This window comes from Patagioenas fasciata, chromosome 9, assembly GCF_037038585.1.
Source record: "Patagioenas fasciata isolate bPatFas1 chromosome 9, bPatFas1.hap1, whole genome shotgun sequence".
Lineage (NCBI taxonomy): Eukaryota > Metazoa > Chordata > Aves > Columbiformes > Columbidae > Patagioenas > Patagioenas fasciata.
This window is the reverse complement of record NC_092528.1, coordinates 30,470,171-30,492,125: the sequence shown is the minus strand read 5'-3', so window position 1 is coordinate 30,492,125 and position 21,955 is coordinate 30,470,171. Positions and strand designations below refer to the sequence as shown.

At 42.3% G+C, this 21,955-nt stretch overlaps 1 protein-coding gene across 14 annotated transcripts in view; it reads left to right on the top strand.

Annotated features, from left to right (window-relative positions):
• LEKR1 (leucine, glutamate and lysine rich 1) overlaps positions 1-21,955 on the top strand; it is a 38,655-nt gene that overhangs the window by 6,817 nt on the left and 9,883 nt on the right. For 9 of the 14 annotated variants that reach the window (XR_011740561.1, XM_065844876.2, XM_065844877.2 and 6 more), the window contains 4 exons: positions 2,429-2,643; positions 8,300-8,419; positions 9,124-9,299; positions 10,704-10,889. Coding sequence is in view for 13 of the 14 variants with exons in the window: in XM_065844876.2 (XP_065700948.1) it covers positions 2,429-2,643; positions 8,300-8,419; positions 9,124-9,299; positions 10,704-10,889 (697 nt within the window). In the remaining variant the exon portion in view is untranslated. Of the gene's footprint in view, positions 1-2,428; positions 2,644-3,306; positions 3,443-3,898; positions 8,420-9,123; positions 9,300-10,703; positions 10,890-11,477; positions 12,068-21,335; positions 21,458-21,955 lie in introns of those variants that run through there. The other 5 variants (XM_071812763.1, XM_071812767.1, XM_071812768.1 and 2 more) reach the window with 5 other exon arrangements.

Sequence of the window (21,955 nt, the reverse complement as noted above, 5' to 3'; positions counted from 1 at the left end):
GGGTGAAGGAAAAAAAGAAAAGAAAAAGGAAAGAAGAGCAAATCCTGCTTGCGATTTGACCGCTGCGGGCATGAGAGAGGAACCTGGGGTTTCGGATGAGAATTCGGATGAGTTCTCCCCTTATTCTGTGCAGTGCAGGCCTTGCTCTTCAGAGCTGTTCACCTTCAGTTGGCTGCTGTTCATTTTCATATGGAGCAAATATGTGCTGGATTTAAATTAGTTACCTTGCTTATTGGTGTTAAGCTACTGCAGCATGGAATTTATTTAGGGCTGGCTTGCCTGTTGAGCGTTACTTAACCTGTGCCAAATTCTTTAGTGATATTAAGAAGCGGCTACTTATACTACAGATAAAGGTTTTAAAACTGGTTCACATCTACATACAGTATATTGCAGTGGTTGCAGGATAATTGTGTATAGAAGCAAGTTTCTGATTAAAAGACAGAACCAAAGTAATATAAAGCTATCAAGCTTTCCTGTGATTATCGACTATTTAGCAAATGCTTTAAAAAACATACCCTGATCTGAAGTCTATTCAGGTTTTCATTTCACCTGAGGAGTGGACGTGAAGAAGAAAGAGACCCAGTTCCCACCAAGTCCAGATGGATAATATTTATTGTTCTATGACCTAATTTATTTTCATGTTCAGTAACAACACTGAATTTGAAAACTGAAATGTTTTAGTACTTGCATAAACCATTTTCAGCTCAGGTCCCGAGCTGTTTTACTTTGTTTTCAGTCCTGGTACCCCGTGAAACGCCTGTGCCTGTTTATTTGCAAGGCAGCCGCGGTGGTGCTGTGAGCACAATGTTCTTTTGGGATAAGAGCCCCCCTCCTGTGCTCCTCATAACAGCTCATTTTGTCCTTTTTCAATATAGTAATTTTAGTGCTTTGGAACTTTATGGTGGTTATCCTGAATAACAGTTTCATATTTCCAAGCACAGTTTGCAGCTGCCAGGAAAAATAAACTCGCATTTTCAGCTCATTCAGAGCAACTGTAACTAGGGGTATTTTAAACTGGAGCAAAACTAAGAAATTGGAAAATTAAGCTTGGCCTGGCATCCAAGGCGTCCTGAAATATCATTTTTATCAAGCTATACTTAAAGCACTAATGATTATTGAATCATGGGATAATGAGTCTTTAGCTTGTAATTTTTGAAAGCTGTTTTTTTACTATTTCTCTGTATTTCTCTAAGTGTCTCAATGTCTTTTTTGTTTTCTATAGCACAAGGGATTCTTACATTCTTAGACTTGTGCTGCCTGCAGTTTTGCAGGTGTCTGATTTTCATAGGTCATTGTGTTAAACTCGTGTAGCAGTTGATAACGGCAGGAAGGGTTCGAGCGCGTTTCCAGCTCTGGGTACAAGCACACGGCTGCTCTTCCATCTCCCACTGATAGCTCTGGAGAGCTGTTGCTCTGAGGTTGTCCCTGGAGCTGCATGAGGAGCGGCCTCTGATCTGGGCTTAGTTCTGACCATCTCCGCTCAAATGTGTTTATGCTGGGACCCAAGCACAGGTGAAACCTGTTGTGTCGGGATCTCTGATCCGTGCTGGTGTGGAGATGCTCATATTCCCCTGCTGAAATATTGGACCTTCTTGGGTCGGTCTGGCTGGTTTAATTCCTCGATAATCCATTTGTTGTGCAGGTTCAGTTCTCCATCACTTGTAAACCGAGCAGTCTTTTCTGGGAGTGAAAATGATTAAAATACACTGGAATAACTGAGTAATAAGTACGTATCAAAGTCGGAGCCTGTTCATTTTTATGAGGCCTGGCTTACCACGAAGGTTGATAATTTGATCACTCACAAAAGTATGTTCCTCAATTTAAGAAATGGTCTTTCAAGTAGATGTGTGTTACATACTGTGTTTTTTATCAGTGGTGCCTCCTTCCTACCTAGCCAATGGCTTACACTTTCCACATCATAATCATTAGTTCCCTACTCATTTGAATGATTTTTGTAAAAATTGCTGGGTTACATCGCTCTGTTCGCTTTCCGCTTTTCATCTTGCCTACTTAACTGGGTAGGAGTTGTCAAAAAACCACAGTCAATAATGTTCTTCTGGCTTGGGCAATCACAAATTCATTAAGGCAGTAATTTTGTGATGCACAGCATCTTACTTTAAATTAATGCATCAAATGTAATTCTAAGGTACTTCAGTTTACAGTTCCATTGGGAGTTCCACATGGTAAATTGCATAGTTTATATATATATATATATATATATATATATAAAAAGTACTGCTATAGCTTGATTTCATTTTGCTGATGTAGAATTTTGTCTTTCCTATTTGTTAAAGCAGTAGCATCATCCGATCATAAATGCTTTAGAGCGGTAAATGGTTTAAACCATTCAGATGTATTGTTGTTTTTTATTATTTAGTGTCATTCAGTTTGTTTCTTGCAAACAATCTTAGAATTTATCTCTTTCCAGATGTCACGGGACGAGACGGTCTGTAAATACTGTGGAGTCAGCTATTTGATACTTCACGAGTTTAAGGTGATGGAAGACAAAGTAAAAGCAATGGAAAAGGAGATCAAACGTTATGAAAGAAGCATAGAACGGGAGAAGGGACTCCAAGCAGAGCTGCAGGCTCTTTCCCAAGACCTTGAACACTATCGAGCTGACGGGGAATCAAAAAGCGAAAGGTCAGAGCACGTTATCTGGTCTGATGTTATTCTCCTGCATGTGTATTAGGTAATTTCATTCCAAAGAAGTTTAAAACACAAATAAGATTTGTCTGGTTTTTTTTAATCAGGTATAACATATATACTGTAAGACTTAAATCATATTTCATAGTATTCTCTAGAAGTGAGTTCTGAATTCCTTAATAGTTTAGAAACAGTCAATATATTTAAAGTGGAAGAAAGGCCAGAAGGCATTTCAGAGCTATTTCCCCTACATACAGTCCCAACGGGAAATGATCAAATATTTAACCCGATCAGTTTGTAATAAAAATATTTGCAACACTTTAAATGAAATTCCACAGCATTGGGACTTTCACAGCTTTGAAATTTTTACTTATTGTCTCATAGTAACACTGTAAAGAGTTCTCAGCTTTCTTACGCTGAACTTAGAGTTCACTCTCTGAAGGGATGACCCAGAATATAAAGCAGTTATGAAAATCTGGGGTGCTGCTTGTTCCTCAGAAACAAGAGTTTGCCAGAGCTCACTGGCAGGTATGTGAAGGGTCCCAATTAAAGGGGAGGTTCTTTACTTTTAATGACTCCGGTACTTAACAATAGTTTGCAGAGCCACGTTTGTATTTTTAGGGCGCAGTGATTGGAACCTTCAAGTGTTTTCTCTTCCAGCTCATCCTTACAGGCTTTTGCTGTGTTCTACTTCATCACATCGTGATGACTTTGAACTCGGAACAGGAAGTTGTACTTGGAAAACATTTGTCCTTTTGATGGGCAGACAGCCCAGCTTTGGTTCCCGATCCCACAGGTGACTACACCAAATGGGAAAGTTCGTTTTGGGGTAGATGTGAGAAAACAATACAGGAAAGGAGACTTTCAAAGGTGCTTTTTCCCCCGCTCTGCCCTGTGTGCTGGTTTTCCGTATCCTAATTTTTCTATCCTCATATTTTGGAATCTGTAATCCACTAGTTGTTTACAGTAGGACTATAAATATCAATGCTTATAGTTGGCTAGTAACAGATACTTCTACTATTAATGGATTTAGTTAGGCTTGTGTTAGGTAATATTACTAATAAAAGATGCATTTTAAAACATACAAGTTCACATAAAGTAGGACAAGATGCAACTATCCTGTAGATCACTCCTTGTTATTTGCAATATGTTTTTCATTTGAACTGAACAAACCCACACCCCACCATGCAACGTTTTCTTAGGTTGAATGTCATATATTCGGAGAGTGCATTTGTTCTGGTTCCTTCCACAGCTCTGGGTGGTAGATATGCTGGCAGCTTTTGGTGCGTTACCAAATGCAGTGACAGAATATTCTTCTTGTTGAGGATCGTTTGCCACAGGTAAACTGAACATTTTCATTTAGCCGACTTCTTGTAGCAGAGCTGGAACGGTTAATAACAAAATTTATCTCTGCATTTTTCTTCCCCATGGCTTAACTTGATTTAAAACCTGTTGAAATCCAATGGAATACTTTCAGTGGCTTTCATTCAGGCCATAAATCAACTATTGTACCTTGTTAAGTAACCTGTCTAAATATTCCTTATCTCCTCTTTACTATCCTGGATCTCTCTTGCTACCTTGTGCTGTTGCCACAAACTAACTATTCAACCTACTATCTTCTCATTCTTGCAAGGTTGACAAATCATTCCTCCCAAACTGCACATCTTTATCAGAAGCCAAATAAGCCTTTTTTTTCCCCATCTCTCGTAGACCAAGAGATTTAATCTTTCTTCTTAGTTGCAGACTGTTCCCTTTAGGTTAAAGTATTGCTATTTGTTTGTACCTGTGGTTAGACCTGAAAGCCACCTGGGAACCTGAGCTTGTGTGGAAATTACTGATGTACCCTTTGGGATTTTGTCAGAAGGGGAAGTAACCATCATGCAGTTAACTACACTGATTTAATTTAGCTGTTCAAGTCTTATTCTGTGTTAAAATGGCTTTAATTCCGGATTATTTGCAGGAGAGCTGCTCCTGAAGGGCTGTGGCTGGTTGGAGCGCCAGTCGATGCACATGATGGGCTGTGCTGCTGGATCTTCGGGTACCGGCTGCTGGCTGCAAGAGCAGGGATTCAGGCTTAGTTAAGCTGAAGTGCCAGTCTGTTATCTGTCTAAACAAATTGGTTCCAGGTACTTTCCTTCGGGGCCCTTTCATGTCTTTTGATGTTTGTGACAGTGCATGAGGGGTGCACTGTTTTGGCCCAAGTTTGATAATTCTTGGCTCATCCAATATAAGAAACGTAAAATGGATTTAAATAGTGCAGGTGCTTTAAAAGGTGTAGTGGTGCTGGATACTGCAGGTGTGACAAGGAGGGCCGTATTCTGTGATTCTAACCTGTAATCAAGAGGTGGATGGTTCTGAAGTAGCACATGAAGACTTTAAGTAGTCTTAACTTGAATAGTCTGTGCTGAGCAGAGTATTAAAAAGACAATGAAGAAGAAGGTTGTGGATGATGTTGTGTGCAGCGAGTTTGACGCTGCAGTTTTATATGCGTTCTGTGCCAGATTTGTGAACGAATCCTCAGCTCCTTCCCAGGGATGTGCACGGATGGGGCTGTTGGGAGGAATGTGAGATGCTGAAATACCAATGAGCAGGTCCTGGAGTTTCACGGAGCAGAAAATACCATAGTGAAACGTCTAAAATTGGTGGCATGTTCCAGGCTCTTCTGCGCACTGTCCCCGCTGGCTCCTGACAACTGGGGGTGCAGTTGCTCTTTGAGGCTGAGCTGGGTCCTACTGGGACCCCTAAAGGGGCTGCACCGTGTGGGCTGCAAAGTTCAGCTCTTCTCATCTTAACCCGTGTGAAACACGACATCTTAAATTCGAACAAACATGGTAATTGCTCTTGTCATTCCCCATAGGACAATGAGCGTGTTTGTTTGCTGGCAAGAATCCCTCGCAACTACTTCTTTATTTGCTCCTGCTATTCTTTTCGTTGTCAGCGCTGGTAGTTAACATGTTATAATTCACCTCCCCCTCTGGGCAGGATTCCTCTTGTATTCACCAAGAAAGTGAATTTACGCTGCCTGCAAACAGAGGACGTTAATTTTCACAGTTCGTGTGAACTATAGGGCAGAGGATCAGTATGTTCTCACAGTTCTCTCGTAATGCCGGCATTTAATGATCCATTGAACTTTTCCCTTTGTGCTAAATATCACCAAAATAACATGCTTATTTTTCTTCCTCCTCCTGGTGATGGTCGGAGACAAAGTGCAATTGTCTCACCGTCTCCACCTGCTCTTTTGTGTGCCAATCGGAACATTCTGATAAGGTCCCTTTGCACCGCAGTTCTGTGCTAATCTTGTTAGAGCAAATCTCGGGAATGGAAAGAGGAAGAAAACGTGTCTGTATTTACTTTCACGTTTGTTTTTTAAGCCAAAAGATCCTCCAATACTGCCTATTCTGGAATGCATAAGACTAGAAAATGAGCATCTAGTGTCCATGGACCCCACGGTTTTGATTTGTTATTGTTCAACGGTAAATCAATGCTTTTTTTTTCCTCAAGGTATGATTAACAGAATATATCATGTGCAAAAATAGATTTGGGTTTCTGTGACTTTGAGGGGATGGACATTTCCTTGTTAGTCAGGGACACCAGTCTGATTTTGCTCCCGAGTGCAGTCAGAGTTTGTTCTCCCCCTCCTACTCTTGGTCTCCCAGAAGTTAACAGGTAGGTGTAGGTAAATTTTCCTAGCAAGGCAATGCCAGAAATGTCTTCAAGTTATTAGTAAGTTGTTTTGTTTGTTTGTTTAAATGGTTGAGCCCAAACAACTTGGTTCTAAACAAGCAGGTGCTCATGTGGTGTTGGCAGAACTCTACAGATTTAGGCTTCTTTATCAGGACCGATACATCTTAAAAATTTGCATTTTGGTGCAAGTGTGTTACAGATGATCCATCCAACAGTAACTAATGCACATTAATATTATGGCTTAATTTTTATATTTTTTTTAACTATAAATCAGTCTTTTGCTTTTTAAAATGGAAGCAAAGCCTGCCATCCTTTGGTTTTGTAAAATACTTGTCCATTCCAGTGTTGTTGATGTCCTCATGACAATGAGTCACCAGCAGACACATCGTTCGCTTTCTCTTCTTGCAGTCGGTTAACGGTAAGAGGTGCAAGCTCACTAAGGGACTGCATTTAAAAGTTGCGTATCATTGTAGTTGTACTTTTGGGGCTAGAAAACTAAGTTTGAATGGTTGTCTGCAGCTAAGGGAAAACAAAGACGTTGTCCTGTGAGCAGATAGCGCTGTGTGTGTCCCTTCTGTGCTGCTAGCACGGGAAGGGAATTGGACTCAAGTCTGTTATTCCCGTTCCATTCATTTCATTACAATTGTGGGAATAAGCCCCGCGCTGTTGCAAGACCCGGCTTTAAAATGTGTTGATTTACCCGATGAGAGCTGTGCTTGAAAAATGAACAGGTCAGAACCGCTGCTGGAGTGGAAACGCTCAAAAGGTACAAATATTCTACTTCTGCAGTGCCATAATCTCATTGAAGGAAACACAATTAAAGCACAGGTGTGACAAACGTTAATTTGCTTTTTTAATGGGAGCGAGAGTACACAATGTATTTGAGTCCTGATAACAATAAACCTTTTTTCCCCAATCCTGGATTTAGGATATTTCTTGGTGTCAGATTTGATGTAAATGCAGAACGTCTTTACCCACACTGTCATTTAAAGATCCGTGACGTGCTGTTGTGATGAAGCACGTTCCGTACTGAGTAGAAGGAAGCATTAAAAGACTTCTCAATCTATATAAGGCAGATACTTAGAGAGGGTGTTGTGAGAGTATCTCCTTCGATCTCCTCTGTAACAAAAATGTAGGAAAATAACCTTACTAACTTGACATCTTTGATTATGTTGATGCTAATGTCATTGCCCAAGTATGTAGAAATAACATCTGGTGGAAACAGATTTTGTGAAAAGTTTCTCTTTGGTTTTTAAAAGGCTGTTGTGAAGCAACAGAGGCCTAAATGCCAGTTAGTGTAAAAATGATGGGCAGGAACACATTTCACATGCGTATTTTTAATTATTATTTGCTGAGCAGCATGAATGAATTCAGCAATGCAGAAGTGCAGTTCTGTGATTGTGAAACTGAGAGCGAAGGGAAGTGAGGGACTAATTGAATTCTTCTTTGCAAATGCCTGAAATTAAGAAAGAGAGAAACAATGCGAATGGGAAAAAAGGATGGTAAGAGTAATGGAATATTTAGGATTCGCTGTTGGTTGAGGCCAGCGGTGGGTCCTGCTGGGACGCGTCCCTGCCCCACAGGAGCTGCAGCCCCTGAGCTGGTACCCACGTTGAACTTTAAACTGAGATTTTCATAATGACGGGTGATTTTTGGAGGATGAATGAGTTCTGTGTCGTATCCGTGAATGAACACTGGATTCTGAAGATGTTTATATAGCACTGCACAGAGCTGATATTGGACATGCATGTTTCCACGTTACTGTACAAATGTATTTTGTAGAGTTGCTTGCACAGTGGCCAGAAGATCAAGTTCTCTCCATCTGCAGATCTGATACCTCAGTCTGAAATACGTGATTATCATATTTGAAAAGCCTTTCAGCATGTTTTTAATTTAAAGCTAAAGCAAAAGTCAGAGCTTGGTTTGTAATGCAAGTAATACTTTCTGATTGTTCTCTTTGCATCTGTAGAATAAAGAACCTAACGGTGGAGCTGAAAACCAAACAAGAGGAGTTAAAAAACGCGAAGGAAGATTTGCGGTATTTCCAAGAGGAAAAGGAAGCTGCCTATAAGCAATCACAGGTGCTCAGGTAAGAGTCCTAGAGGAAATGCTGATGTTGTGCCTCCTGTGAACACGCAGGGTCAGGCAGGAGGATTCGCTGCACGTGCTCAGGGTGTTTAGAACCATCCCGGTGCTTCTTGCTGATCCAGCACACTGAGATGCTCTAGTGCTGCCAAATACAACTGGAAAACAGCACTGCTAGTTGCTGATGTTATGAGCAACAAGTTTGTTTCTTCATGAATTTAAAAGCATTAATTAATGCTTAAAAGCGAGTGTGTGCCACTTGGTTGTAATGCATCAGAAATACGGTGTTTCTTACGTGTCTTGTTTTGAAGAGTCAACATAAGCTTGGACATATAGTCATTTAAACATGATTACTGTGATTTCTCAATAAAAAGCGATTGTGCAATGGCACAGTTTTCTGCATTTGTACATTTAAGCTCTGTCAGATGATCATAAAATGTCATGAGTTGGAAAGGACCCACAAGGATCATAGAGTCCAACTCCTGTCCTTGTCCCTGACAACCCATAAATTCACACTGTAAATCAACATTTAGAAGGGAAAAACTTAAATATATTCAATATACAGCGTATTTCATACATTATATTATCATAATTCAATATAGCATAAATTGTCATACAATGGAAAAGTAGTTGTCAAGTTTACTTCAGTTTCCCAAGTTTGTAATTTAAAAGAATGTACGTCTGGTGTTATTTTTCTCTGTCTTGCAGAAACACATTGGAACACCATTGCTCAACTCTGAACAAGGCCGTCTCCCTCTTCCCTTTTATTAGAAGTGAGCTAGACAGTATCAAAGAAGTCATCTCCAGCAACCTGGACAACTGGGCTGCCATGAAAGAGGAAATTTTCCTACAAATAAAGACTGTTAGCAAAGAAGCTTTGACAGGTAAATCGCCTGGCAATAAGATATTAATAACGACATGGTAGCTGAGTGCAACACAGTAAATTAGAAGGTCAAATTAATTAGATAATCTCTAATTCTGACATTAAGTTGTCCAGATCACAAGTGTCAGGAGACCCTGTCTGCTGTGAACCGGGTTCCACTCAGTCCAGTTCCCTTTGGGTTAGCCTGCTGGACTAATTGTTTGGGTCCAACTAAAATGGAAATAGTATATTTCTGTTTCAAATAATAGTATTTAATATGTGTACTATGAGTCTATGGATATGATTTCAACACAAAGCCTTTGTGATATTTTAATTTGCCTCGTGTCTCCTGAAAATTCAGATTTATCCTTGGGTACCCTCCTTGCTCTGCCTCAGTGTAATTACACATCCAGAGCATCCGCACAGGCCCTGCGCTGACTTTTTCAACTTGAAAGGCTGTTGCACATAACTTTTATATATATATTTATCTACATATTCCTTTGTTACGCTGTGTGTGTATGAGTCAATGAGCTGCTATTAGCTCCGGACGTTAGTTTTATAAAGGTTATCACATAGCAAAGAAGCGGGTGAGCTGCTGTCACTCTCTGTCCCTGTGAGAAGGAATATAAAGGTGTGATGGGCGATGTGCATCTCCCAGATCATTCTGCTGCTGAAACCCTGCGAACCCCAGTGCAGAATCACAGCCTAAGCGAAACCTGCGTGCAGGGAGTATCTCAGAAAATATGGCATTTCATTTGAAATAGCAGCTGCCCAGCAGCCTGTGCTTCCTGGGGAATGAGAAGTGATGTTTCCTGTTTTCAATGATGGCTTTGTTGGGAGCGGGCAGAGCTGAGCGGGGCGGCCCCAGCCCAGCCCACCACGAGCATGACCGGAAAATCACTCTTTAGCATTCAGTTTTTGCAAGAACAATTCACCGAAATGTCAGCGTCAATGTCACACACTTTGCTTCATGACTTCAGCTCCTAATTAGACGGAGTGTCGTGTGTCCCTAAAGATTCCTCTCTTCCTGTGCTCCTTCTCTGCCAACTTTTAACCAGTAAAGGGGGAATATGAGCGTGAGTTTGTGCAGACATCTTCAGGTTATTCATAGCATTTTAAGGCTTGTTTTGCTGTGTGTCAACAACGGGGTTTGTATCTTCTTAAGATAAAAAGCTTGGGTTCCAGTATCTCTGTCATTCGATCTTGTTATTGCTTAGAATAAAATTAGTAGTATTTGCCAATAATAGGTGTTTGGCTAAGTGCAAGTTATCATCTGTGTAAAGAGGAGTTGCACAAAGTGTGTCTTTTGGCCCTTCACGTTCTCAGCAGAACCCAAACTGAAGTCCTGAGGTCATCTGTCAGGTCTAATACTTCTTAGTGAAGAAGGTAGATTTGACAACAATCTCTACATTGTTTTCCTCCTCAGAAATACCCAAATTGAATCAAAGATTAGCGAAATCCCAGAGGGAGAATGAATGCCTCCAAGAAAAGGTGAAACATCTGACGCTGGTGGCCGACACAGTCGAGCTGAAAACCCAACAGCTTCAAACTTCGCTTCAGCAAGGGAACGAACTGCAGAGTAGATGCCGTGAGCTACAAAAGGAAACATTAGGTAAGAGAATTTTGACGTTTCAAGCAAAATGAAATGCAAAAGAACAATATTAAGAGCACTGGAGTTGTGGTTGTTAGTGTGAAGGTGTTCAACAGCCCGGCTCAGACCCCAGTACAACGTGGGTGTTGTGCCGTCAGAAAGACGATGTGTTGTTCCAAAGAGTCTGGTGCCCTGCTGGGAATGGGGCTCAGCTGAGGTGCGGGAAGAATGAAGGAAGGGAGAAAAACAATGCAAATGGTGGTGATAGAATTATGTTGTTACTTGTCAATCTTACGTAAAACATCAGGGAGAAAAATGAGAAAAAATAAAATTAGAATAATTTTGGGTGGAAGGCCAGGCAGGATTTTTGGCTACGGCATCACAACTGAAAAGTGGGTCAGGCCAAGCCAGTCTCTTTTCTCCCAGATTCATTAAGCACGAGTCTGTCTAATGACTTGCCTTTGATGTGCGTCTCAGGAATCTAGAGAGTCCTCTTAAACTCGCAGGATAGCACTTGAAATTCTCTTGTGAGCTTTGCTGAGACAATAACGCATTGCAAAAAGATTCTTTGTATTGGTATCTCTTGAATCTCTTTTCCCTTTAAAGCAGGATTGCGTTCTGAGTACTGGCTCAGAAGCACTTTAAGAAACGTATAGAGGTTGTGCTGTTCCGGGCGTAGTTTTGAGTCATGGAGTTGGCACAGCGATTACCGCGCTGCCGTGCGCCCAGCGTGTAATTGCACATTTACAGCAGGAGCTCTCGGTGCTTGTCACGATGAAGGAATTCCACTGATCCTTCAATACCCGTGATAACATCAAATGCGAGACAGCGGTGTGGAAAACCGCAGATGGCACCCCATGAGTTACCAACCCGTGTTGCTGAGCGCAATCTTTGCTTTTCTCCCTGTATAACAACAGTGTTAGGAAGGATGTGTTTAAATGATAGAAATGAGCAGGTAACTACAGCATTTTGCAGGCAGCATCCACACAAGGAAGACACTTAAGAGCTGTCAGTTGTTAACTGCAGCATCTTCTCTGCAGACGTAAGCAAATGGAAAGAAATGCATCAGTTCTATTTCAGTTTCCTTTCTCAAGTTGGACATGTTTCAGGAAACTTGTACCTTTTTGTTTGACTTACATGTAAAATCACTAGGGGACAGTTTTAAGGAAATGTGAAATAAAGTGCTGGTAATACATAAATGGCCTCTACCGCATTGTTGGGTTTTTTTCAAGACAAGTAAACAATCTCAATAGTATATGTATAATTTATATCTATAATATGTATTACGTATCTGGGACAATTGCCTGGGTAAAAATATTACTAAAAAAGCCAAAATTCCGAATAAGCTCAAGATAACATCACTAGAAAAGGTAACATTGAAGGAATTAACTAGTTGCAGAGGCTGATTAAACCACGATGCTTGTCCCGAGAGGTCACACGTGGCTCCTCGTGTTTTACTTGGAACTTGTTTGGAAAAGCTGCTAAAAGTGCATTCACTTCTGTTTCTTCTCTTTTGAGAGATTTGTATCGTATCAAAATAATCTGTGCATATGCCTCACTGCTAGGTTTGACTATTACAATGCCGCAGTGGGAAATTTGGAAGTTACATAGTTTAGAATATTCCGCGTGGTTTGTTTCTTAATGTTCACTTTCTGTCTTTATTTATGCTGAAGTAACCCTAGAGATTGAGCTGGGAGGCTCTTATGGTGCTAGAAATCATTCACATGGACAGGATCGCCCCAAAGAGGCCAAGGTGATGGCTCAAAAAATGCGATAACGCCCACCGCAGTGATTTATTGCGGCTGATTAAACTTTCCTCTCTCTGCTGGTAGAGCGGCGCTTACGGAAAGGAAGTTTGTTTGGTCTTTAGTGTGGTCTTGTGCCTTGCAAAGAAACACCAAGTTCCTTTGTATGGCAATGGGTATATTCTACTAGATGTGCTGCTAATTGCAAGGATTTGAGTGTCGCTTTGAGGATAATTGGCACAGATATTTTGTTCAGAATCCATGCACCAATTTTCTGGTACGTGCTGGTGTAGTGTCATGTTTGGGTCACACTGTTGCATTCGTTAAGAAGGAGTGTACGTAAAATGCTTGTTTTGCCCTAATACTTGGCTTTCTTCTGCGTTCAGGATGACCAGAAATCTTATTTCTGGTTTCATTTTAGGAGTGTCTTTGTATAAATAGACAGAAGCAGTGATAAGTCATAAGTACTTCGATCATTTATCTTTTACCGTTCTCTAAAAATGTGAGTTTCTGCAGTTTTCAAACTGGCTCTGCTACCTGGAGGAGGACACCATTACATTTGACATGCACTTTTGAGGTGGAAATATTAGTCAGAATTGAAGAATCTCCATGCAAAACTAACTCGTTTTCAAGTATACTTCAACATTTCATTTGTATTGAGAAGTCTTTTAATCTTTTTATATGGACTAAAGTAGACTCATGGGTGGCCCAAGTTAAGTTCGTTAGTGCTGGTGCCCAGGCTGTTGTGGTTCCTGCCTTGCTGGAAGCACCAACACATATGAGTTCCAAAACCATAGGTTTTACTTTTATAAGATGCCATGTTCAGTGTGACTCGGATAATTTTACACACTGCAGAGTTAAGTTTTCACGGTGAAGTGGCTGTTTGTGGCATGACGAGCATTCCCGGGAGCTGGAATGTTGGCGCTCGCTGCCCTTGCAGAAAGTCTAAAGTCCATTTAATTCGGTGTTGTGTCCCCAGCGCTGGAAACCACGGCGTGGTTCAAAGGAAGGAGCAGGAACTCAAAAGGGCAGTTATAGGAGAATCTGGCTCCTCGCGTGTCTCATCTTGCTCTAAGAGGCCCTTGAGCCTAATAAAACAATCTTTTAAGCTTTGAAATATGTGGTTTCATATCATTACATGAGATATTTGTGACATTACGTTTATGCTGATATGAAAACTCCCCTCAGTGAGTTCCCTTTTTGGTTTTGTAAAGCTGTTTACTTCAGAGGTTCCTGTAAACAATGAGTTCATAGTTTGTTCTCGTGCCTTTTCAGTTTTCCCACCTTTAACTCTATAAAGAATTGTCTTGAAGTCTTAGAAGACCAGAGAAAGGCGCTTGCAGTCTGGCATTCGCTTTGTGTGTGTCCATAGTTGAGCAACAGCTCCCATGTCCATCTCGGGCACTTGGGTTCTGGTTTCTTCTGCTGTCCGTGAATTGGGGAAGGGTCCGACCCCACACGGGGTCTGGTGTTTCACTGAGCAGATCTAAGGTGTCAATGGGGTGGATCTGCAAGCTGTCCTGTCCCCGCTGTCCCAGCATCTCCGTTTTGCACACACCACAGTTCTCTTTCACCCTCAGGCCATCACCTGGACCTAATGATGCTCTTACCAAGAGAAAAGTTGATGAAAATGTCCCCTTCACCAGCTTCTGATGAAAATTATGCTCTATCCCCATAAATCCCATAGAATTATGTCTACGTCAGCACTGCTGGTGGATTTTGTTTGTACATTTTTGTGTTTTCTGGTCCAGATTTATGGTTTAAGAAGCTGTAGGTTGAACGTTCTGTAGTGATGGGATCAAATCCCACATGGAGCACGTTGGTTGTCTTTATTTCCGCCATCCCATCCCCAGGCACCTCCCAGGGTGAAGAGCGCTCCCCAACTTTGCTTCCAAAGGATATCAACAGTATAGTCCGGTGAGCTTGTTGACCTCTGGAGCTAATTGGAAAGTAAAGATGTCTTAATGAGCAGCCCAGATGATGAGTATCAAGACTTAGGGATGCAATGTAAACTTACATTCACTGTCCCTGAGCTCTCCCCAGAGTTAATTTGGGGAGAACATTTGTGATTCAGCTCTCACCAGTTATTCCACTTTTGGAACTGAGTGTTAATACGAGCAACTGCAGACTTCTGGTTTTGACAAGAGAACAAACTCGGGATTTACAGAACTAAATGATCATTTTTCACATTGATGTGATGACCGAAAGGGAAGGCTGGACTGTGGAAGGAGCCTAAACTCTTAGAATATTCTCAAAATTTATCCATGCTCACATCTTTATTAATAATTTTCCACTGCTCGCATTGAGAGGAGACCTAGCCCAGAGTTGCCCTCTGATATTTTTATCTTATTTCTATCCACTTCAAAGGAATCTTTTGGAAGCTGCTTGTCGATGTTTCTAAAGAGAATCCATAATTTGGGGTGCTGTACAGAGCCGCTCCTGCCCTCACGAAGCCCGTGAAGTGCGCTGCAGTATTATCAGTTGCTGCAGTATTATCAATCCTGCTCGCTCGCCCGTTTAAAATATATTTCCAGAGAAAAGGGATTAAAAAAACAACCCAAAGCAAATGTAATGGGTCGGCTGGAAGTTATCAGGGTGGTTGGCGTGTGCGGATTCTCAGGCGTCGCGGCGGGTCGAGCTGGAGCAGCAGGGTCACGGTGACCCCGCTCCCCGGGCTCGCCTGCTTCGCTCACTCATTCTGCACATCTCCGGGCTCTTCTTTTAATAAAATCCTGAAATAGCAGACATTTTGTGGAGAAAACACAAAGGAAACATCGCATAAAGCATTCATCCAGAATACCAGCACTCTGCGGAATCCTAATGAACAGCTCAAGTACCAGCTAAGGAGGTGGTTTTATGAGAGGCATTTTAAAGTTTGTTTTTATGAATTAAAAAAATGTAGCCCTTAATAATAAATCAGTTCTTAAGAAGCAATAAAATGTTTGTTGTGGATACCCAGAAGGAGATTTCAAGACTGCTGGCTCAGGTGCTTTTATTCTACCCTTCCTGAATAGATCAATAGATCAGTAACACACAAATCCATGCACATTTGAACAGTCTCTCTACATGGAACTTGTTGCTGGATTGGGGTAATAAAAGAGGTTGGCACACTGACAATAAAAATGTCCTCTTAGAAATACAAAGCATTATTTTCTTCATGAAACAAGCATCAAATATTATGAGTTTCCCATTGTATTAAAGTAGTGGGAAAAACACTTTTTTTAATTGCATCACTTCATCTTAGTGAAAATCAATTTTAATTAGTGGATTTACACCATATAAAGTTAACGTGTAGGAAATCAGACAGATTTGGAGTGTCCATGGTTTGGGGTGGGTAGTTTTTTGGTTTAGTTTGCCTCCTTTTTCTCACAAACTACTTTGAAGCCAATATCCCTCTTTGGTACTGGAATAGCTCAGTGATCCAGAAAACAACCCAAAACTTAGGAGGATTTGGGATTTCTCTATTTTGAAAGGACTTTGCTTTCTGCAGCCGATAGTTTGAAGATCCATATTTTGTGTATTTATCATAGAACTGTAAATTATGGAATATTTCGTATTATAGCAGTGAGTTAATTTTGGCAAAGCGATGAAGTTGATTGCGGCTTTCCGAGCAGTTTTCGGGCTCGTTGTGCATCACACCATTAGCTTGAGACGACAGGGCTGGCAAAATGCTCAGCGCAGGGCAAGGTCTGCTGAATAATTGTCTAATCAGATAAACTTGCAAGAAAAATAATCAATAATGCCTCATGGTAGCGTCTGTGTGTGTATTCATAGGGTTGTGGGCAGCAGAAGAACACATTCCTCTAAAAGAGAGGAGGGAATATCTGGACTTTTCATTTCTATTACCAGCCAATCCTTTCCTCCACTTAATCACCGACGTGGAAGAACTTTTCTTCACCAAGTCATTGCATGATTTCTTTAGCCCATTTACAGTTACAGGTTTAGATTGCTGGTATGTGCATGAAACATGGCCTTTAAATCTTTTGATGCTGCTGCTTCACGGGCTGCCGAAGTTACTGAATGTAAATGCGGAATGAACTAACGAGAGGTGCTGTCGAAGCGGCGGCAGCTGGAGGAGGAGCGGGGCGCTCCAGCGGGGAACGTTCGCGCTTCCTGGATGGAAGGAGCCCTGTTTTCGTCTGCGTGAAGTGTCTTTAATGACACTTTAAAGACCGCTTGGAAGAGGCTGCGATTCAAATATCCACTATTCATGCTACAAGTACTGTTGAAATAAGGGTTTTTTTTTAATTAATTCCAGCTGCGGTGCTGAGAATTGGAAGGGTGAGAGCTGGGGAACGCGGTGTTGGTGTTTGAGCAGAATGTGACACATGGGTTAGACGAAGCAATGGCTCATTAGTGCTTTTCAGGAGGTGCTTGGAGTGGAAGAGGAACCCAATGAAAAGAGCATCCTCCTCCTCCTCCCCCTCCACTGGCTGGTGGGCTGGTACAAATGGTTCTGGCACATCCCAATTAGCTCGGATTCAAAAAGGCAGGAACTTCTGCCGAAAATTCAGCCTTAAAGAGCAAGTCCAAGTGTGAACCCTGGCCATGGCGGAGCAAGTGCCGTGTCAGCCGTCTCCTGGCCGCAAAAGTGCGGGTGACACGTCCCTTGTGCGCTTGGGGACAAAAAGGGGAGCTGGTTTTGCCAAGGTGGTGTTGCTTCTCTAATTAAACACTTCGTAAGGCCTTGGAATAGATTGCCATCATGTTTGTGGTTGCTGGCTTATTCTTTTGAGGGCACTGAGCGTGTTCTAGATTTGTACCGCCCAAAATAATTTAGAATCTGGTCTCTTATCTTGCTTTTGCTCTGCTTGTTTTATATACGAACATGAGGGAAGTGAAGTACGAGTTGAGAGCAGAGGTCCGGAGCGCTGGGTCCTGGCAGCCGTCAGCAACGTGTGCGGGGGGAGATAAGGAACAGGCCCTCCTGTTTCTGGCATGTTCTCCCGGTTCCTGGCAGCTCCTGGTGATTTAGAGACTTCCTGGTGGCACCGCTCGGGTCTCCAGAAAGGATGTCAATCTGCACACTGGAGTCCGTCCCTGGGCTCCTTCCAGACAGGCCCGTGAGTCACAAATAAGTACTTTATTATGTATACAAAACTAATCTATCTTAGAGAACATAGTACATTAAATAGTATAAATAAAAATAAATAGTTCTGTTCTTTGCATGTAGGGACTTTGAGTATTCAGTTTGCTTCTGTGGTCTCCTTAGAAACATCCAGCGAGGCAAATTATTCCTAGTCTGACACAGTAATTTTTCACGTATGGATTTTGTATTTCTCACAGCCTCTCTAGTATGCTTCTTAAATAAATGTACTGAAGTATCTGTGTTAAGTGTACATCTGAATTCGGTGTAGCATTAGTAGAACTGGGCTGGTGCTGCTGAAGCAAATGGGTCTGGCTGGGTCTGCGTGTCTGCAGGAGCTGTTGGAGATGTGCAATTAACCTCTAGAAAGTCTTAACTGCCAACAAATAACCTTCCTTTCCTTGCATGAGTATAAAACACTGAGCTTTTATTTAGATGAGACTGAAATTTTCAGAAAGCAGCTTGGATTTTTTTGGTAGGTTTTGCAGGAAAAGTACAAAATTACATGGTTTGATCACACGTGGTTCTGAGCTGATATCGCTGGGAATCTGTTGTGAATTGGCTGCAAAACTGATGAATTCCAGAGCGGCCGCCTACCCAATGGGAATATAGTTCACAGAGCTGCTTTTTTATCCTGAAACTCTACCAGTTTTGCTGTTTACCGAGCAGGAACTGGAGCCTTCGCTCAGCACCGTGAGAGGGTGCAAACTGGGTGGCTGAATTCCTGAAACCAATGTATGGGCAGACGTGGCGCTTGGTGTTCTGCAGATACCATGGGCTGCATCTACGGGAATTTGCCTAAAAAGAGGAAACAGTCTCCAACTTTGGTTCTTTTTCTTTGTTTTCTCTTATCTTTTCTTTGTGTGTGTTCTGAGCTGCGTCCCCTCGGTCTGTGTCCCCATCAGAACAGTCTCACGTGGTGGAGAACACAATCCTGCCCGAACCCCGAGGTGCGGGGGCCGGTCTCTGCCCTCACCCACTGTTTGCCCCTGTTTGATGGCCAGGCTGGTCCCATGTGCTGCCCGAAAGGTGAATTCTGACTGTGTGACCAGGGGAAAATACATGGTGAATCACAAAGAGAAGTAGAATTAAACTCAAACAACATTGAGAGAGCTTTGGGCTGAAGAGTCATTAAAATGTGGTACTTAAAGCTTTAAAATGAGTATCAGCATTACAAAGCATGAGCGCTTTTTGTTGGTTTTGCATATATTGCTACAAGCTTTATTTTCATTGCCGGAGAACATTTTTACATAAACATTTGAATACGCTTTTCTTTATTCAGCATAAGTTTCCATTTGTATTACCGTCTCCTCATTGCTCTCCTCATTCGTACTATATTTTTCCAACGTGATTGGAATGTGTATTATTTAGTCTCCGTGGGTCTGATCCCCGGGACTTGTTGCCAAGCAGCTCCCGTTGATTTGGGAACTTTCTCTAGAGAAGACTTGCAGAAACCAGCCGGATAATTGAATCCATCTACCCCCTCATGAAAATACTCGTGTCCAATGCTCAGCCAGTAGGAAAACTTCTCCAAACAAGTGGAGTAAAAGAAGAAACAGAGCTGAAAGAGACCACCCAAGGTATTAATACTAGGACCAAAATATGCATTATCTCTCTTCTTTTATTTCAGACTTGCGTCCATACTCTCATATCTAGGAAGAGGAAAAGAAATTTAAAAAATGCCAGAGATCTTCTATAGTAACATATATATATATATATTTTATAATACCAAAAAAGGCTGGTTGTGAAAAGCTGCTCTGCAGCAGCCGTCCCCATGAGAAGAAAGACAAAGGGCTCTCCCTTCAGTGATGATGATCTACAGCAATTTTGTCCTAATGTGTTCTGACAAAGCAGCCACGCTGCGGTAGAACTCAATGCTAGATTGTTCCCACGTGTTCCCTCTAACATCTGCGTGCTCTGTGAAGCCAAAGTTTCCTCTCTTTCTGTAGGAACTCAGAGCCGTTTACTTCGTAAGGCGACGTCAGGGTGAATGACAGGAAATGAAAGCTGGATTATTTAGCTTTGGAAAAGCGTACAGAACAATACATGCCCGAAGAATGGCCAGTTAAACAAAGGAAAGTAAAGGACAGTAAGTGCAGGTGGTGTGATGTGTCCTCCGTGTGCTTGGCCGCGATTCCCCGTGCGGGGAGCAGCGAGCGTGGCCGCTCGGTCCCGCGTTCCGTGGTTCTGTGTCTGCCGCGCAGGTTTGTGGTGCAGATACCGGGACGCAGATCACACAGTGACTGCCCGGCTCTGATTGCCATGGGAGCTTGGCAGAGAAGTTCTTTTTAAACAGCTGAGAGGAACTTTTGGCAAGAACGCTGTCACACACAGAGCCTTTAAATAGTTGGGAGTTGTCAGTGATTTATCTCCGTGGATTCTGTTGGATGAGCGTGGATGTGCTTTCCCAGCGAACTGAGGGGAAACACGGTTGGTTTTGCAGGCATAAAACTGAAATGCTGTGAGGGCACTGAAAGGTGATAAATCAGTTACCCAGGGCTTTTGACAAGCAGTTAAGCTACCCTCCCCGTTTATTGTGGCCATGCACAACCATCAGACCTAGGCAGGGTATAAAAGAGCTCTGCGGAGAAGCTTCCGACCACCTTCCATCAACTTGAGGGGCACAGTCACACCGAAGCACCTGCGGACTTGTTGTCACAGGGAGAATGGCAGGGACAAACAGGGATAAATGCAGGCTACTGATTATTTAGTAAATATAATTCCAGGTGGAATCAGCATCTGTTGTACCAGAACAGGGGCTGCGGAGCTGGGAATGTGCCCTGATCCGAGCAGGGAAAGAGAAGGCACCACTCTCCATCTCTTTGTCCTTCTAGGAGCCAGGGTCAGCAGCTTTCAGTCCCTGCTGGTCCTTGTCATACCCAGCTGAGAAGGGACACTGCGAGGAATACTGAGAAGCTGTAGAATCTGAAATAAAACGATTTTATTTCAGGAAAATTCCTTTCTCATGCCTGCAAAGCCACTAAGTGTTTAACTCATCACAGGGAAACATCCAGTCATCGTGGAGTAAGGAGAGATGGGGAGAGCAGGTAAAGAAGTGGCAAACCATGTTTTAGCTGAAGAGTTCGCAGCGAAGTTGTGTGTGCTGCTAAATAGGATTGGTGCTGCTGAGCCCAGCGCTCGGGGAGGGCATCACAGAATCACAGAACGGTTTGGGTTGAAGGGACCTTCCCAGCTCCCCAGTGCCACCCCTGCCACGAGCAGGGACATCTTCACCAGCTCAGGTTGGGCTGCTCCAGAGCCCACTCTTTCCTCTTCACCTCGAGCCTCTCCCAGCTCAGCCTCGCTACACGGTGCTGCGTTTAACAGTGTGAATGTATTTGTGTCCGCAAAGGAGGTTTAAGTTCACTTTTGCCAGGCTGCAGCTTGATTTACACACAAGACTTAATTCACCTCCCTATGGATTTCTGAGACTTGTTTTGTCTAAACACCAACGTACGATGCTCTCAGGTAGAACCGTATCTAATCGCTCCTTTTGATTCCTAAAGTTCCTGAAAGTCTGATGTAAATGGGAAGTATTCTCTGCCTGAATACAGATAGCAGTTAATTATTACTAGTGGGTAACTGTAAATATGGGTGAATTATTACCTATACTTATGATGGCCTTCTGCTTTTAAGATATGCAGTTTCCAGAGTGTGTGCGTGTATTTGCAGTTCATCTTGTTCTGAAGTTCCCGCTCAAAAAAGGGTTTTTTCCAAGTGGAAAAGAAAAATGGAACTAATTGTCCAAATGAAAAGAGGTGGGATATGTACTGGGAAAAAGGCAACGACTGATTGAAACTGGTGGGCACTGTGTTCTGAAATATCATATTTAGGTAGAGAGTAATACAAAATATATATTGCCATTAAGTCAGTGTCAGTGTTTTATATGAAGCAGCATTAGCAGGTTATTTTCAGGTCCACTTTCCTGCGTGCTTTTGCTCTCAAGCATTATGTACAAACCCTATGATTTAAAGCATTTCATAGTTACATTTAGTTGAATTTCAGGTTTCCTGGTAGGATAAAACCCCCCAAAGAAATGAAAAGCAGCTTCTTGCTGTAAAGCCGGTGTCTGCGAGATACGAACAGAAACCGGGAACCTGTTCTGCATCCCGGCCTTCTCAGCAGAAGTCATTTCTTATTCTTAAGAAAATAGAAATAGCGGGCTTATAGGGATTGTAAGCAGTGGGAAATCAGTTCAGATATTGCAATTCACAAGCCCGTGTTTTTCACAGAGGGTCATTTGTTCGGAGGCGGCG